Source organism: Melitaea cinxia, chromosome 9 (assembly GCF_905220565.1).
Source record: "Melitaea cinxia chromosome 9, ilMelCinx1.1, whole genome shotgun sequence".
NCBI classification, from domain to species: Eukaryota; Metazoa; Arthropoda; class Insecta; order Lepidoptera; family Nymphalidae; genus Melitaea; species Melitaea cinxia.
Window position 1 is genome coordinate 6,181,400 of NC_059402.1, and position 20,415 is coordinate 6,201,814.

At 32.3% G+C, this 20,415-nt stretch overlaps 2 protein-coding genes across 2 annotated transcripts; one reads left to right on the forward strand and one right to left on the reverse strand.

Moving 5' to 3' along the window:
• The first annotated feature begins 3,234 nt into the window (after positions 1–3,234).
• LOC123656593 (matrix metalloproteinase-2-like) lies at positions 3,235–17,894 on the forward strand. Its single transcript, XM_045592262.1, has 9 exons — positions 3,235–3,329; positions 6,735–6,884; positions 12,226–12,371; positions 13,566–13,724; positions 13,803–14,404; positions 14,493–14,634; positions 14,714–14,873; positions 14,966–15,069; positions 16,089–17,894. The coding sequence occupies exons 1-9, from the start codon at positions 3,235–3,237 to the stop codon at positions 16,349–16,351; spliced, it is 1,821 nt and encodes a 606-aa protein (XP_045448218.1). The 3' UTR covers positions 16,352–17,894.
• Positions 17,895–18,552: 658 nt separating this feature from the next.
• On the reverse strand, positions 18,553–19,091 carry LOC123656777 (cytochrome c oxidase assembly protein COX19). The gene has a single exon (XM_045592435.1). The coding sequence runs from the start codon at positions 18,880–18,882 to the stop codon at positions 18,610–18,612; it is 273 nt and encodes a 90-aa protein (XP_045448391.1). The 5' UTR covers positions 18,883–19,091; the 3' UTR covers positions 18,553–18,609.
• Positions 19,092–20,415: the final 1,324 nt, after the last annotated feature.

Consider the following 20,415-nt stretch of genomic DNA (forward strand, 5'->3'; position numbering starts at 1 on the left):
CATTTACTAAATATCACTTTTTAAAATCCAACTAGAGAATAGCTTAGATGTCTAGTGTTCTTTTGTTCGAAAACTTCAATCGACACTTTAAAAATTTAAGACAAACGCTTTTAGCGAAGCATGGTAAGGGAGCAGTAAAAATAACTTGGGACTCTTAAAGCTCTCGAGGTGCATCGACTTCGGTCGAAACATCAAACAGAGCCGTTGACTAAGCCAATGGGGTTATTGGATAGATAAACTATAAACTAAAAGTCTCGTACTCACCCCTGGAACTGTTTTGACATCGGTTTCTTGTTAGTTTAGTTTGAATATGAGTTAGAAAATCTTGGAAAATTACTGTTCAATTTTCCCGACTTGTTAAAAGTAGATTATATTAAGCTTTTATATTTCGTGCAATCCTAATGGCAATTCATGCCATTGACAATCTCTAAGTCAAATACTTCTTAACTTTTCTTGTAAAGATTAGAATGCATCAAGAACGCTCGAGTACGTTAACTTAAAACAATATAAAAGTATTTAACTCTTTTCGAAAATTGTCATTATCATATTTAATATAAAAAATGAAATATAAAAAAAGCACCAAAATTTGTATCAATTTCTTTCAAATATAAAGCAAAACGTGTTCTTTTGATATGTCAGAATTACATATCACTACATAGTATAAAACAAAGTCGCTTCTCGCTGTCTGTATGCTTAGATCTTTAAAACTACGCAACGGATTTTGATGCGGTTTTCTTTAGTAAATAGAGTGATTCCAGAGAAAAGTTTATATGTATAATACATGCATAATATAGGAGAGGAACACTGATAGTTTTAGCACCCGTGTGAAGCCGAGGCGGTTCGCTAGTTTCTTATAATTTAAATTTATATATGTTTTTTGTTGTAATACTTCGTCTATTAAATTTCTTACAAATATATTAATGTTTTAAATCCACTGCACATATTAATGTTTTCAAACAATAACACAACTAATTTTTTTTTCAGTTATTAAAATTTAATAAAATGTGCATAAAATTGACATAATAAAATACACCTTATGCTACAGATATCTATTACTCAGATAAATTAAATGCAATAAAAATTTATTTAACATAGTTTAGTAGTTTTATTTACTTTTCTAATGTTGGAATAACTTAACGAATTTAATATCTGTTCACAATTTAGCCTACAAGCATAATTAAATTATGGCAATACTTAGTTAATTTTTTTGACTTAAAAATAGTAAGTATATTAAAAATATGTTATATTTGGATAAATTGTACGTTTCATATGCATATATTTGTTAACGTTTTTATTTGACTGCTAAGAAGCCCTAAAGAGGAATAGGTTTTTGACCTGTATAATTGTGTCGCACCCTCCCTCTTATAACTTTATTTAAGCTATCATCGTATTACACACCTCTTAGTAAAGTAAATAACTTCAATATCACTTTTTAAATACAATTGAGATTTCCACCTCCACTCTTTTCGCTTCAAGAGGCTTAAATATAAGTCTTAAAAAGTATGGGTCGTAAGGGTCATACGATATTAAATGTTACGGTTACTTTTGTGCATTGATATATGTGTAATACCGAAAGTTACTTTGATAATTATAAAATAAACAAAAAATAAATAAATCACCCTAAGGAGGAAATTATGTTGATGGCGATAAAGTACGAAATAACCACCGTCACACCCGACGTTATTGCACCAGGCGTCTCGAGTTTCCAATTATATCTTGCAGTTTAGCTAACTCATATAAAAGTTTCGACCCGTGTCTTTAACTAGATCCCAGCGACGCTTCGTCTTAGGTTATAATCATTAAAAATTAATCCATAACTGTTCAAGTGCACTCTGAGTGTGTTGTTTAATTACACTTGTACTTAATCTTGTTTTAATTTCTTCGAACGCACTCATTCATAAAATTAATATAAGACAGTGATAAAGTGCAAATACGAATGTAAAGTTATACTATTACTATTAAGTACTACCTATTAGTTACTACTGCGTACTATTTAGTTTCTTTGTATTATGTGATTAATGTAAATTTAATTTTCCAGTTTTATATTTCAACATTTAAGTGGTTATTCTTTTCTACTTTTGCTAACGTAATTTCATTACATTGTCAGCAACGTCATGGAGCGAATATCGTGACAGCCGACGCAAACCGGAACCGCATTAGCTACACGGTTATGAATATCAAAAGTGCTAACGTTGTTCGTCGATGCAATCATGTCACTGAAAAATCGTTTCAATTTGGTAGCAGAACTCGGGCGGAAAATGGCGGCACAGGCGCGAGCGCGGCAGCAGCGAGCGGTAATATGCTATTACCGTCGTAACAACGTTACTCCCGACTTAATTCTGCCCCCGGCACTGCACCGGCCAGATTCGCTAATTTCTCTTATGTATATGAGACGACGAACATCAATACCCAATTTGAATACGAGTATATCTTAAAACGAATATTTATTTAAATATTGTTATTGTAGAAAGATTTTTTTTCAGATGTAAAATAATTGGATAGATATTTTTAAATTTAACGTCAAGTATGTACGAACCACAAAAACAAGCATTTTTGACCGGCTTCAAAAAAGGAGGAGGTTACTCAATTCGGCCGTATATATATTTTTTATGTTCGGGGATAACTTCGTCGTTTATGAATCGAATTTGGTAATTCTTTTTTTGTTGGAAAGGAAATATCCTAAGGGTGGTACCACGATAAGGAAACCAGGATCTGATGATGGAATCCCAGTGAAATCAAGAGTAACCCTCGAAAATCGTAGTCACGACTAGTGCTTTTTTTTTTTGTCTACTTACGTTGTATTACTTATCGATGTAATTGAAGGCCATTTTTTTCGTTTGCTAGCAAACACAATTATGTAATCTCAATTACTTATTAATAAAAGTAGGTAACGAAACCTAAGCACTCTTAAAAGTCCCTTTCTTTATCGTATAAATAATATATTTTCTGGGAAAGACTAATTTACAATTTTCATTAAATATAATCGTTTGTGTAGTAATAAAATTTACAAAATGTTTTAATTTATCTTTTGTAAGTATTTCACTAGAATATTATCCGTATTTTCTTTCATGTAACGGTAGCAATATCAAACCTTATTCAGATATCCAACTAAATCCCGAAGGAACATCAATGATTCTCTACAATGCTACAGCGCGGCTAGGTGCTGGCTGTCGGCCACGTCACATTCAAAGGAGCTATTAGCAAAGCACACCAATAATCGTCAATTGAGTTTAAATGCCTATACAACAGAGTTGTATTAAATCGCAAAGGCAAGATGAACCAAGTCAACTAGTAAAAGAATTGTGTACTAGTTCACATAGTATATTATGGTTTGTGCTTTTTAACATGAACAAATATTTTTCTCCTTAAAATACATTTATATGTAACAGAATTCTATGAAAACCGAGCAATAAAATTTTATCTGTAACAAAGTAAATGAACAGACTATTCTAGGTTCCTGTAAAGCATTTGAGCGTGTAATTTCAAAATGAAATCGCTCCATTCAGAATCGGTATTTTCTTATATTCATAGAGTTGCTGAAATCCCTTCTCCTCCAAAGAATCAAGGAAATAGTCTGCTATTGAAGTCCCTGGTGAACATCAATGCCTATTGCCACGTCGCTTATCTGCAAAATACGACGCGCGGCATGAGAAGGGCGTTCAGGAAGATGGGGCCGTCTTAGGGAGAATATTATAAGCACAGAACAATTATATCTTACATTGACAAAAACATCATTAAAATTATTTCGTTTTTAACATATGTAGTAAATAAATGATAAGTTCTTTCATATTAAACCTTAAAAATACATTCATATCTAAATGTTTTAGGTAGAAATAGACTACATTTTTTTATTATTATTAACAAGTAAGATAGCGGCTCCATATGTCGACGGAGTTGACAATCGTTTTGACAAGCGACCGGTGTCGGGGGGCGCCTGGCACGCCACAGGGGACTACATCCCACTGACGTTTTATTATTTTTATGCTAATTTCCCCACTCGAACCGTGAAATAAAATGTAATTTTAAAACTCTTCTTTCTCCGCGTCCAGTCATCGCCATCTAAATATTTTCACACACAATTATTTTTATAACATCTTAAATTGTAGATTAAAGAATAAAATTATATTACGGGATGTAGAGACCAATGTTTTATTTAAGTCGCGACATCTTTTCTAGCGCCGCATAAATGTTACTCGAAGCGGGCGAGAGTGCGGACGAATAATTTTAATGGCTCGCTGACACATTATTTCAGAAAATTAAATTTTAGCTCGTTGGACGCAGGTCATAAAGTTCATGCTTACAAATCTCTTTGTTATGACATCGTAACGAGATTATGTCCATTTCGTCGTGAAGACGTCGCCATGTCGTCATGATATCGCATGTTTTATTGTTTCATGCTATAAATACTGCGTCCGTTTGTATAATAAATATACTGAAATGGTTCATTAATAATTGTTTCATACTGTTAGCGAAGGTTTTAATATTTTTCATTGCTACCATTATACAAAAATTCAAACGTCCAATTAATTGTTTTTGTACCAAATTTGTTGTAGAAAAATGTTAAGAGCGGCACGTCAAGGTTCACACAATCGGTCACGTGTTCACGTGGCATCACTCACGTTTCTCAACCCTTACTAAAACAGGCTTCTGTTTGCCAGTAATGTCAAATAACCCCAACGTGCCCTGAAGTCCTTCAAAGCCACTGGAAACTTATTCGTTAGCTCACGCGTACTTAGAACGAAAGTTATTACCAACTCTGCTTTTCACGTTTCAAATTCATTATGATGTTTATTTGGCTTCAGTGGATGTTGCAATGAAACATTCGTTTAGTTAGGTATAACGTTTTTATTTAATGAAACGGGTAAGAATAACAGAGTGTTTTGTTAAAATATTTTGTTTAGTACAAAATAAATGCTACATCATTCAAATTATTTAATAACAAACTTCACTAACTAAATTTTGGATACTTTCTGATTTAAATTACACGCACAAGTTAGTCTGCATTCAACCACACTCATTATTTCGACGCGACATTACAACATTAACTTTGAAATGTGGTTGCAAATTTCATTCAAAGTTTGCAATTAACTAGTTGATGTATTGCGTGTACGAGTTTTGTTAATATGGGAATTATAAATTTGGGACCTTATTATCCCAATGCCTTTAATAAGATACTTAAAAAACTAAAAAATAATATGCATTTTAGTATTGAAACGAAATAAGCGTTGAAACTAAATTTGTAGCTTGCAAAACATAGTTTATAGTCTCGTCCATATTTCCCTAGTGTCCCCTAATAATGTTATTAAAATAATTATTAACTACAGCGACGGTCAAAAGCCGCGTCGGTTAGTTTTAATTACCCACGAAAGCAATATTTTATACAACAAAACTTTGTCCACAAATATAAATACGTTATTATAAATATGGTATATCGAATCGGCTGGTTTATGAAATACGACATAAAATGAACTCATGTAACAATTTTTTCCATATTGAACTGGGTCTCTAATGAAAACTACGTTCAGGCCTAATGAGATCACTCAGTGAATGTGACAACGCATAAATCCAGCGTAATAAACGCAGCATCCGTTAAATAGGACCGAGGCAGTCAAATTGTCCACAATGCGATTATTCCATTACGTGAAAGCTGCTACAACCACAGACTGAAATACACACTAGAGCGTTGTACTTACGGCCTGCGCGCTCGTCTAAGTAACAGCGTCCAAAGTTTTAATCGTTGGAAACAGCGTTCCTGACAATATTTACTTACGATTAATACATTAATTGTCTTGAAAATACAACAATACTGGACTAATTTAATATATTTCAAATTTAAAAATTATGATTATTAACAATACCAATACTACAATACTTAAAAAAATAAGAATACAAAGGAATTATTATTATTATTAATAATAAAACTGTTTAAAGGTAAGTTTTACTCACCTACGAATTACGCCTCCGTCGTATCTTATCCATACAAATAAATGAAATTGGAGTGTCTGTTTGTAATATTAACATAACAGCTTTTTACTAAATGCATATGGATGTATACACGGTTCCATATACCAAAATAACATTATTTACAATTTTTGTCTGTCTGTCTGTGTGTTCGGGCTAATCTCTGATACAGCTGGACCGATTTTGACGGGACTTCCACTGGTAGATAGCCGATGTAATAAGAAGTAACTTAGACTACTCTTATTTTAGAAATTTATTTAGTTTGTAACTCTGAGCACTGATCAATATTTTTTAAACATTCCACGCGGACGAAGGCGCCGTCACAGCTAGTTTATACTAAAGCTCGACAATGTGAAGCGTTGACCCAAGTTGTAAATAAATTCAAAATACGCAGCCTTAACAATATCTTTAAATACTTTCTGTGATGCATTCCGACTGTAAATGCAAGACCGTACAAAGGATTCGTTTTATTTCACACATTTGTGATACTCTTGTTTAACTGTTTTATGTTCTTAAACCTAGGAAATAAAAGTGCACTATTTCTTTATACTTGGTAAACTCAAATGCTATTTTAATATTAATATTATTATGAATTAACTATAATTATTTAAATGTTTTTTTTTTTTGTTTTTAAAACATTATCAGGTATATGTTTTAAAACAAAAGAAGATATACCTAGATCGTTTCCTTATTATCACGAATCAGAGTAACTACCTAACACCACGTATCTATTGATATGGAGATTGCGTAACATTTTATTTTTCTTATTGCAGTCTATCGCAAGTACGGCGACCATCGCAGCTGGACCCGCACGGTACAAGGAGCGTCCTCGCGCGCGCTCTCGACGTGTGGGAACAAGCATCAAGATTGACATTTACAGAAGTCAACTCGGATGAAGCTGACATTGTCGTTTCATTCGCGAAGTAAGACTTTTATTTTATTTTATATTCGCTGACCCGACAGACGTTGTTGACCTGTTTAAAAAGCTGTCAAAAGCATTAAGCTAAAATAATCATTACTTGTTGTTTTAGGTTCATAGGTTGATCTTAAATACCTACTATTTTTACAGTTTTAAAAATTCTATTGAGGTTTTAACCGCTAATTCACCGAACAAACTCCGCCGTGTCTTCCCCATCTTACGTAACATTGGCGAGACCATCTTTGCCATCTCGGCACTAGTGAAAGCCATTAATTCTAAATTCATTCATTTATTATCATTACATTTTCTGAAATCTTCCAATTGTCTGCTCATTTTTTTTATTTTTCGTTCCATAAGAATCTTCTACAAAGTTTTAAAAAACTACGAAAGTTCGGCTTGAATTGATAAAGCCGTTGTCGAGTTTATCGCTTAACAACAAATTTAGGGATTCATTTTATTTATTTAGAAGATAAGGTCATTTTCATATCCGTCGTTCAATGTTATACTACACAAAGAAAACTATTACATGACTTTTGACTTACTCTAAATAATATAATCAAGCTCACGAAACAAAATATATAGAAAGAACCATTATAATAGGATTAAGAAGTCGATATTTGTAGATTATTTTAGAGATTAATTGTATAGTAGCTCACATAGGGGTGACATGATCACTTCGTGATCAAACTCCTTAATAAAATAAAGATTAAAAAAAAAGCATTATTATATTACTGTGTATTGGAAGTCGACTTCAGTTGCATTTAAAAACCCTACGCAATTTTCTACCAATTCAGTGTGTTCATATCAGGTATAATATCGCTTATAATATTCCTAGAGCTCGAGGAAATTTTCAAAGAAGTCGCTTTTAAAAATAACTCAAATACGTTTCTTGATTCTTTGTGCTGATAATAAATAATAATCAAGTAAGGATTTGAGGGACACGTCCTATCCATTTAAGGGGATTTGCGACATTCTCGTGCAAGGCATCACAATAAGACTCGAACAAAATACGGCCATAGCTTTTAAATTGTAGATCTGCTATCGAACATTATATGCGAAATTTAAAAGTTTTGTTTCGTAAAAGTTTTATTTATAGAAATTAAAGTATAATATTTTTTATAATTAACCTTCAGAAAATTATAAATAATTAGCATATCACCTCTGAAAAGTTTCAGCAGATTTTTTTTATAATACGCAAGAATTTTAAAAATGTGTGTACTGCAATTAGATTAAAAATAAATATATTATTCTTCACGAAATAAAAAATAGATTATCCATTTCTACAAGAATAGTCCAAGCATAAACGATAGGTACATATAGTCTACCGTTTTCGATTCAAGGCGAACCGTTTCTACTATTCAGTACCGAACAAACGTGACTTGCTAAATTCACTTTACTATTAATCTAATAGGTCCTTTTCACGGTAAATTGCGATTCAATGTGAGAATTGAACAAAATATTTTTAAAATCATGAAGAAATTGTAAATAACTCCTAAAATAGCTATATAAAGTTAACTCTATCTATCCAGCCCATTATAACGTTTTCTTGATTTTATTCAAGTCGTAAATCATAACGAAAATAATTTAAGTAGTACAAATTCGGAAGAAAATGATCCCACGCAATGAGCAATACAAAAATACAAATTACGCCAAGTCGAAGACAGGAGTTGCATATCGAATGAGCGTAGGGCGAAGTTTCGCTTATTAGATCACCGTCAACGACGATATGAGAAAGCACCGGCGACAAAAACCTCGACCGAGGACATATTGCGGCCGCCATATTGCTGGGAACGTTGCAAACTTGCAGCATAAAGTTTACTGTGGTCTACATTTTTTTTTCTTTTTTTTTTCTTATAAGTAAGGCGAGCGGCAAGTTGCGATCACGCTTACTGTTTTATTAGTTGCGACGGGATACTTCCAAATGCCCGACACGAGCTCTGATATCGTATGATAACATTTCCGAACTTTTAGTCGAGTTACGGGCTTCTTATTCGAAACAAAGACAAAATGTAACAGTTAGGTAATTTTGCTAATGTTTCTGTTGAAGTAGTAATATTTTCTTGAATTGTATGTTCATAAATTGTATATGAAGTTCAGATCAAGTTGCACATAATAGAATATTATTACAGAAACCTGACTTATAAAGACAAAGATTTAACAATACGGCGTGCAAATGAGGTAGTTAACAAAAAGACTGATTTAACTGAGGTAGGGCACAGCAGGAAATATCCTCCTCAAAAAGTGGAGCAGCCCGATTGGGGAAGTCCTACAGAAGATAACAACTAAATAGTATTACTTTCTGGCAGTGTCTGATCGGAGTAGGGGTGGCAATGTGTTTGCGATGCTTCTGGTGTTGCAGGCGTCTATTATACTCGACAATCGCTTACCATCAGGTGAGCCGTACGTTTGTTTGCCGACCTAGTTGTATAAAAAAGAAGCGTTAAAACTTATTTCTATTATGAAAGACATATAGATTTAGTATCTTCCCTTCTTAGCGATATATATTATACCAGGCTCCCGAAACCTTTACGTTAAAATCTATGTTATATTCACAATTTTATCTCGGCTTTTAAATATACAGCTCATCCTAACTCATTTTTTCTTTGTAAATATGGACATCACTTTTTTAACATGCAAACAATTAAATATATATAAACTAAATCACAAAAAGTAATTTTAAACGAAATTTTTGATAATATTTCAGCTAATGTTCAAAATAATGGCGTGAATACACAACTACAGCGTTTTACTATATGCATCTGCAGGATTTATTACGACCATAAATTGATATGACCCAAGCAATAAAGAATTCATACAATTTGAAAGCTTCTAGATAATTCTCAACAAAATAAGGCTACATAAAATTCTTGGTCATAAAAATATAAAGTTTTCTTACCTATTAAAACATTTTTATACCAATTCGCTGGAAATATACAAACGGAAAATGTAAATGAAGTGAGGGCTGCAACGAACTGTTATAACGGAACTGTCCATCATATTGAACTGATACGATAAACGTATAGCGCGGCCGAAATGATTGATCTAGGGATTATAGCAATATCTCACCGCATATCTCACAAGACTAAATTATCGAGATAAGTTGTATTACTTTTACTTTAAATTGTTGGTCATTTGCGTTAACATATACATATGTATAAGTATACTTATATTGTTTCAAACATGAATCTCGATGTAAATAGCTCATAGAACTAGAGTTCGAGTATGTACGTAGATAAAATATTATGTCTATCTTTATACTACTATAGCTAGTGGTGTACGGTATACACCGTCAACGCAATAAATCATCCTGTAACTCGGAAACTTTCCATTTGAACCCATTATATTGATGGCGTATGTCAGCACTACGGTTTCCAATCTACAGTGGTATGAAAAGAGTTTTGTATAGACGCAGCTAGTTAACTTGTTTTAGGTACATAAAAAAGAAAAGTATAAGCTAATTTTTAACCGACTACGACAAAGTTAAACAATGAGTTTACCTATCATTTCAGAATGTGTACATATGCCTTCAGTTTCAACATATCTTCTAAACATCTCAAACATATCATTATTAGACAAGTACGATAATTTTAGAAGCGTCTAAGGGATTCGTCAAATTTTGATTTAAGACTTTAGACAGACTTATCCCGTTTTATTTACCCGCGACCTGCAAGAGACACTCGTTGCACGCTTGGTAAATTTTAAATTCACTCATCAAAGGTTATTGCACTTAATACATTCACCAAAAATAGAAGTAATCTGTTGCATTTTTGTCAATATTCTATTAATAATCTTATTTTATTTTTTACTTTTCGCATTCAGCCTGTAACATCCCACTGCTAGACATAAGCCTCTTTCTCGGAGAAGTACTCGTCGAAAAGACAAGAGAGAATTTAAAAAAGAATTTAATTAATATAATTATGTTATAATTTTCTTTTTAATGTATGTAACTATGTAATGTTAAATCTCTAAATCTTTGCTATAAAGGAAACTAGCAAGCCATTCCCCAATACCTTTTTATTACTTTTTGTACTTATAATAAACAAAAACTGACACAGTTTTGTGGCAAAAATGCTATTACAATTATTTTGTCCCCATACGTACTAATAGAGGAACTTTTTCATAAAAACTTTTACTAATAATGCGTGAAATATTCATGAATAAAGTCTTTCCGCTATTTTGTTTGTACGAAAAATGATTAGATTGGTAGTGTCCGAGGAGATCCCGGGGGAGGCAAGTTTGATTGCTGAGCAGACTCGGCGTCCACCACAGTTGTCTGTTGAAATGAATACATTAATCCATTTTCATACGCCAAGCTCATCGTGGACTTAACATAAATATATACCTACTATTTTTAAAAACTTTCTTGATTAATGTATAATGTTGATAAAATGATAAGTTTATAAAACTCAAGTTATCCTTAAATAGCTAAATACGAAATTTTCCTTACAGATTAATAGTTAGTCTCTATTTGTATATAAATATGTAACTACACTACACCAGCAATATCTCGTGGTTTTACCGGCAAAACTCTTAATACGTTTAAAAATATACATATAATTTGTCAGCCTTCATACTATGGTTCATTCTAATCATTGTAGAAGAAAACTATTGCGTTAAAGACTAATTATATATCCGCCCTCACAAATTTTTGCACATATAAAATATAATAATGCACTTTGTAACACTTAATGTACCTATTAGTAAATTTAATGTGAACTATTTTAACGATTTTAACAGCAACGTATTAAGAGTGCGATGACTCCCCCAGCGCCAAGCAATAAGCTTATAACAAAATATATGAAGTAACCCGTAGATATTTGTGCGGATCGACATCACTAGACGACTTTATATCGATGTCATCATCTCTGAGCACGTTGACTGTTTAAATAACTTTATTTGGGCTAATTTTAACCAAAAAGGGCTTTTTTGTAAAAGTAAATATTTACATGCAATAATCCTACACATATGTAACAGGTATATTACCTATGATAAAATTAACTGAATAAAACACCGTACTATATTACGTAAAAAAACAAGTTTCATTAAATTCATATAAAAGGTGAAGAGTGAACTGAATATATTCCAGTACCTATAACTAATTCTACTATCCTAGAAATAAATTGTTAATAAAAACATAATTTGGTTTAAAGTTGGAGCAGCTGCGTTTTATACTTTCGATAAATAGATTTTTAAGGGCTCTTGATGAGAACGCCAAAGGCGTTTATATTGCATAAGCATTTTCTAGTAACTTTGCATTGTGTATAGGTGGTACTTTACATGAAAAAGATTCTATATATGCAAAATATCAGAAACGCTTTGATTACATAAACATCTTTCTTTTCCAGACGCTACCATGACGATGCATATCCTTTCGATGGACGCGGATCAGTCCTTGCGCACGCCTTCTTCCCAGGAACGGGCCGCGGTGGTGACGCCCATTTTGATGACGACGAGTTATGGTTGTTACAGCCAAATAATGACGACGAGGAAGGTAAGAACGAAATAATTTTACTTTCAATTTAATTATAAAAATTAATAAAATTTAAATTGTTCGAGAAATTCGAAATAGAATTGAATTTATCATAATATTCTTTTGAATTATCCTAAATAGAAAGGTATATAAAGGATTTAACGTGTTTATTATAAGTATTAATGCTACTCATTTTAGTTTATAAAATTCTTCTTTAATCGACAAAACGACTGTACTGTGCAAGAATCCACTAGATGCTAATTATTATTTTAGCCGCACTATGAATAAATTTTAATTTTTAAATTAATACATTTATAAGCTAATTCACAAAGACATTTGAGTACCTACGAAGCATTGCAAGATGCATAGGCAGTTAATCAACCTGGATATTAAGCTTAGATACACTATGTTAGACATGACATTGTATATTCTCAGCTAAGAACCTGTAATACCTACCTATTAAATCATGTCATCATCAAACAATAGATGTTTCCTTATTAAATTTGTAGCGCTGTTGTAAGTTACATAAGTAATATTTACCTAAGTAAGTTTTTGTATTGGCCTTTAATTGAAAACCAGTAACAGTTTATTTTACAATAAGTTAAAAGCGTCGTTATTGAGCTAGCTAGTTAATTAACCTGTATCGAAGCGGTAGGTTTTCCGCGAAATTTCGCCGGAAATGAGCATGTCGCGGTCAGCTGTTTTGACACGCAAAAAGCTAGGTTGGACTATCAGAAGTACCTATGAGACTCGCGCATTGTATTATGTGTAGTTACATTATAAACAAAATTTAATTGAAGGGTATAAATAGTTAGTAGTGTATAACTACGAAATTGTATGGCTTAAATAAACGGTTTAGGGTTGTTTTTGCTTTTTTTTTACAATCAATAGTTATACCAGAAGATGTTTGGAAATAACAATAAAATTTTCCAAAGCGGGTAATATTGTATTAAGTCTAGACTCTAAGCGATTATTGTAGGTATATCACTACAGCGCCGACGTAATCCCATTCGATGCATGTATTACAAATACGATCGGAACCCAATACGAGGCTCAACCGCAGTGCCGACACACTGAACACAACTACCGTGCTAAGGTCGGCCTGTAACACCACACGCGTGATAATTCACCCGAACAACGGATATGTCCACGCTTCGTGTTGTATTTCCACAAACATGTTCAAACATTTACCAATATTAACGCAATGTTTTATAGGAACGTCGTTGTTCGCTGTTGCCGCTCATGAATTTGGACACTCGCTCGGTCTCAGTCACAGCTCAGTAAAAGGAGCGCTTATGTTCCCATGGTATCAAGGGATACAGCCAAATTTCGTTTTACCCGAAGACGATAGAAATGGCATTCAACAGATGTATGGTAAGAATAATCATTTTGTAAAAAAATTCTATATCGACGAATGGTTCTTAATGATCATGTTACTTATTTTTTTTTTAGGTCCTAAAGTAAAGAGAACGTGGGCAAAGATTCCGTATTATCGACCGGTAGAAACTCCACCTCCGACAACAACAACGACTACGACTACAACTACAACAACAACGAGGAGACCGTATATATACCAGCATCACCCTGAACGGCATCCAAACCACCGTCCTTATACTCCCTATCCACGCGCTCCTAGTAAATACCCGACATATTATCCCGAAAGACCAAGCTACCCTGACAGGCCGCATTACCCTGACAGAAATTATCCAGATCGGAATCCTTACTACCCCGATCGTCGACACTACAACACTACTGAAGAACATCCTCGACGAACTAACCACAACCACTATCCGCGGCCTACCGAAACTACTACACATGGAACTACCTACCGCCCACGATATCCCCATGTTCGTCCCGAATACCCAACTCATCCTAGGCCCAATTATCCAACTGACTCTGGCCAAGATTACCCGAAGAAAAAACCTTATTATCCCGTGAAAACGACTACCGTTAAACCCACTACACCATCAGACAAGGATAAACCTGATACCTGTGACACTACTTACGATGCTGTATCCCTTATTCGCGGCGAACTTTTCATTTTTAAGAACAGGGTAATTATAAATCTTTTCTCCTTTACTTTTATATGCATTGTTAATATTTAATTATGTTGAATAAATTATAATGTATTATTATTTACAGTATCATTGGAGGATAGGAGCAAATGGTCGATACCCTGGATACCCGATTGAAATATCAAGAATGTGGCCAGGACTACCACGAAATCTCACTCATGTTGATGCTGTATATGAAAGACCTGATCATAAAATCGCTATTTTTGTTGGTATGACATACATTTATACATTTCTAAAAAGGCTGATTGTTATGTCGAATTTCTATTTTAAATCACAACTTATTTTTAGGTAAGCAACTGTACTTGTTCGATTCACAATATTTAATTCAAGGATATCCTAAGAGCTTAGCGCAGCTCGGTCTACCCGAAAGTCTGGAAAAATTAGATGCAGCTATGATTTGGGGGCACAACGGGAAAACATATTTCTATAGTGGTTCAATGTATTGGAAGTAAGTATAAATTGATTATTTTTCAAAAAAACCTTTCTCGAAGTGTTGTTGACTTGACTATTATAATAATTTTAATTCTTTTTTTTTTTAAGATTCGATGAAGATATTGGTCGAGTTGAATTAGATTATCCTCGCGATATGGCGATGTGGAAAGGCGTTGGTTACAACATAGACAGTGTGTTCCAATGGAAAGACGGTAAGATTAAATAACTAAACTTCTAATTAGTATACAGAAAAACTATAAATCATATCACAGTAAAAACTGGTTAAAAAATTGAGGATAAGGATAAATTACCACACAAATTTAAAATAGTATTTACATAGCTTACCAACAAACAAACTCACCACATAATTACATACACACTCATGACACTCTCGCACACTCAACACACACTCACACACGCATACCTACATACATAAACAAATATAATAAATATAATTCATGAAACAATTTAGATTAAGTTAATGTATATCTACTTACCATCTTAAAAACTAATAAGTATATTCAATTCATTTATAAGATTATTTTGCTTGGTACCGATTATTGTATAATAAATAAAAACGCGAGATGCTGATAGCCGAAATACAGGCTTTGCCTAGTTCGGCTACAAATGCTAATCTCACTACTTTTGATATTATTGCCACATCATCATATAATATAGACTGAGAACCTAGGAGGGCCAGACTTTCGTCATTTCATTTTCGCAGTGCATGGTCCCAACACCGATAGAAGCAATGGCCAAATATGAAATCTAACTCATGGTTACTTTGGCACTTACTTCACACTCGCAGCCACTGCCAACCTAAATATTTGCCTAGGTCGGGATTAGAGCTATCAAAATTGACCGGCTATTGAAGAAAAATCTTGTAATAGGTACCCAAATGACACGTATAAAGTTCAGTTATATACTATGACGTAAGTTTAGTTACAAAAGTTTGTGACTAGTTAACGTGTAATCTAATATTATTTAGAATAGAATATTAAAAAATTACGCATTAAGAAATGACGTAAGTTAGTTGCCACTTTGTATCTAAGTTGCCACTCTAGTTGCCACTTTGTATCAAAGTAATCGTAAGTTAAACTTCATATTTGGCCATTGCTACAACCTGTGTTGTGAAAATAAAGATATTATTAGATTACAAACAAACAAATTATGAAATATTGTTTTTAGTGAACTAAAAATTAATGTAACTGACTTTATTATTTTTTCTCAGGCAAGACCTACTTCTTTAAAGGAAAAGGTTTTTGGAAGTTTAACGACCTTCAAATGCGCGTAGAACATGAACGACAATATCCTTCGGCACCGTTCTGGATGGCGTGTCCGACCGAGCGCGCCGGCCGCAGAGCGCCTTTCCGCGCCCCCGCCGCGCCCGGCTCCACGCTCCGTTCCCCCAGTGCCGCGTCCACGCACGCCTATAACGTCTTAATATACTTCGCTTCTCTATTTCTAATTGTCATACGTTACTGTCAATTTTGATTGTAAATAAAATTTTAGTAATTTCTAAATTGTGTGCCACTATCAATTTATTAGTTTAAGTTACGAGATGGAGGAAATATCATGCGTGTGAATTAACTAGTACATATCGATATCGTCTGAAATGAGACTGTAATAAATAAAATGCGCAAATAATGCACTGCCCGTCTTAGTAAGTAAATTATTAAATTTTGTATATAAAGTAAAATACATGTAACATTTAGAATAATACTAGAATTGAGGCATTTTGTTATTATTTTAATGTTGTATGTACATTTTGATCTCAACATGATCGCGTACTTTTATTCATGTAAGGTATAAAACACCATTTATTTAGCTTCTGTACAGATTGTATTGTCGGTTAATGTGTTTCAGTATTTATGTAATTTAAAATATATATTTAACTAATACTCGAAAATGTATCACAAGTCTTATATAATCATTATAATTATTTGTAAAACTGCTAAACTTAAAATGCTGTAAGCTACGAGTTATAATCAAAACATAATTGTTGTAAAAAGAATATTAAATCCACACGTATGCCTTAATAGGACTAATATATGATCTGTAAAGTAAAATAGAAACATGAAATCTACATACTTAATATAGGTACAGTGGTTTTATAATAACAACTATGCTGGTTAGAGGTTCACATACTCGGTAATTTGTAAATTTTAATAGTAAAATATGTATCATATAACATATATTGTATAACTATACTAATAAATTATAAATAATTATAAAAAATATTTTTATCACATAATAAAATATATTGTAATATTATCTTTGTAATAATCGTAAAGCATAAATGAAATTTATATTGTTATACATACAAATTATTCTAAGGCAGATGAAAGTCCCTTCTTAAAATTATATTTTGTCTTTATTGAGCTATATACCAAAATGCTATATATCTATAAACAAAAAATAGAAATGTCGTAATTTGAGAAAAATCCTTACTGTCTTTGTGAGTTTGAACATATATACAAAAAAAATCAAAAGAACACATGACCTGAATGATAGCCAATGTATGAGTGAAACAATTATGAACTATTCAGAATGAAAATGGTGCTTTTCATAGTTAGTTATTGTACAGAATAAATTGAAGTTAGGTATTTTTATATGCTTATCTTAGAGTCCTTAAAGTATGGACATTTAATATTCTTAAAAACTTATTTGATAAAGGCAATCTTCCATTATAATCCTATAGCGTTAAAGCATTATAATATTACCTTGTGCAATAAGCTAAGGAGATAGGCATATATTAAATTAAAAACCCAAGTACTGTTGAAGAAGAATGGAGGTTCGTTATACCTCATATCATTCATACTTTATAGACTAGTAATGTGTTTTCAGTAACTTGTCACAAAAATAATTTAATAATAACTGTGATATTTACTTTATTAAAATATGCCATTGGCAATAATAATAAATCAAAATTTGTAATGTTTTAAAAAAAATGCTACTCAATAAATTGTAACTGCTGTATGAGATAGAAGGTTACTCTTAAGCTTATTAATTAAGAACAAATAAAAAAAATATCATATTAATTTTTTTATTGAAATTCCTAGTACCCGTTTTTTAACCAAAAATAAATAAATAACATTATTGACACATTGTCTTTATAATGTGTCAATAATGTTATTTATTTACTTAAAAGTACATGTCACTTTTACAATTTACTTATTTTAACCAAGACTGAGATCTGAAAAGGTATTGATAATTTCTACAGTTAATTATAAACCTGAACACAAAACTAGACAAGACTTGGTTAAAGATCTTAGTACCCAACTTTCCCTGTATTTTGATAATTTCCAGATTGTCAGACTATAGAATGTTAGTCTGGCTCTCAAATAGCTGAAAGTGAACAAGATACCAGCAGAAGATCTAAGCAGAACTATTAAGTTGCAAATAGACTTGAAACTCTTTAAGATATTCCTTCTAAGATTTACGAGGTCATACTGCAAAAAAGTAGTAATTCTATTAGAATGTGCAAAATTTTATTTAAAATTATAGATAGTGGCATTATATCATAAGGCAACTTTGCTTTAGAAATACAAAATAACAACAATATACTAATTAATAACAAAAAAGGCTAAGATGTCATAATTAATTTGACGTTTGATGGTAATATTATTATTTATATGACTTTGAATCGAATAGACTAAAATTAGTAAGTAGTGGGTTAAGTAAAAAAATATACATTTAATATGGATTTTTTATTAAAATCAAAACTAACTAACCTATGTTAAATACGACAGTCACTTGTTACTTCCTTTAACTTGCCCCTCGCCTTCATTAAAACCTAATTTAGACCAATCTTCTTTGGCCATGAGGTTGTGTTCCATACGACATGCTAGGTAATCTTTGGCTTCGGATCGGCACATAGAATTATTGCTATTATTATCAAATATACAGTTCATGTACCTTATCATACTCTTCTTGCAAATACCCTCATGGTCGAGTGGAAAACTACCCTTGTCTGGCGGTGTCGGAATAAATTGTTTTTGTCCAAATGTCATCGCAGTCGACATTTTCAAGTAACTATACTGTATTGTTTTTAAATTAAATAACACATATATGACAATAATGACACGAACTGAAGTCAAATTCTACAATTTTAATGGTCAGCAAAACTATAAAAAATATAACTATCAACAAAGACTTCGCAAATAAATAAGGTGACAAATGACATCCATACAGCATTTGACGGTTTGGCATAATGACGTAAAATAAATTCTGCCAATATTATAAAGAAAAATTATGTGGTGTCATGGGACACCAGGAAAGAAGTTCCTTCGGATAGTATAGAAGCAACACAATTTGAAGGAAAAAAATGTTGAATTTTATATATATTTTTAGTTCTTGATTTTTTTTTAATTTTGTTGATTGGTTTTTAATTAAGTACACACTCGCGTCATTTTTGACATGAACTTGTGGAGACCTATGTCCAGCAGTGGACTGCGGTAGGTTAAAATGATGATGATGATGAAATTTTACAAACGAAAAAAAAACATGTATCAGTAGAATATAATGTATACCTAAGTATAAATATTTTTAAAAAATAACTTTATATTGTACCTAAAGTAAGATAACTTATTTTCTACAGCCATGAGCCGGACAATGCCCATGGTGGAGAAGTCTGGCCTTGTCGCCGAGGCCAGCCTGTCGCTGGAGGGATTGCCTGGAGATTTGGGACCCTCCAATTAAAGTGGCTGGAAGCTCCCCGCAGGGGTTTGGTCGGTGGGTTCCACTGCGATACAAAAAAATAATAATAATAAATCTACAGCCATGATAAAAAACACGTTTTGGATAGTGGATGATCCTGTCTACTTGGTTTTGTCTAAAAATACTTACCGTTTTTTTAATTTTTTCTAAGACTGTTTAGAATCGTTAGGACGGTCCGACACTGACAGCTTTTTGAAGTTACAAATATCTATACAAATAAATAGTATTAGAGTGTCTGTTTGTAATACCAAAATGAAAAATAACATTTTTTACCATTTTTGTCTTTCTGTCTGTTTGTTCCGGTTAATTACTGAAATGGCTGGACCAATTTCGATGGGACTTTCAGTGGTAGATAGCTAATATAATAAAAAGTAACTTAAGCTACTTTTATTTTAGAATTTCATTTATTTTATAACTTTGCGAACTGAATATTAACTTTTTTATTCAATTCCACGTGGACGAAGTCACGGGCACAGTTATTCTTTTAAAAATAACCTAATTGATTAGTTAAAATGTATTAAAATAATTTATTGAAGAGATATTAGTAAAAATATTGTTATTTAGTGACATTAAAAGTAACGTTATCAGTATCTCTCCTTCTCATACTACTTCCTTTTATTCAAACTCCTTTTCTGTTAAAGCTGTACAACTTTGGAACTCTCTTCTTCTCTCTGTAAGAAAAGCTCAATCTCTTGCTTTTTTTATTATTATTATTATTATTTTTATAATTCCATTTCCCGATAAAACAACGTTAAAAACGTTTCTACTAAACGTTCTTAAAATGTTTTACTATTAAAAGATATAGGAAAAAAATTAATGCTATTTAGCTGTATTTTACC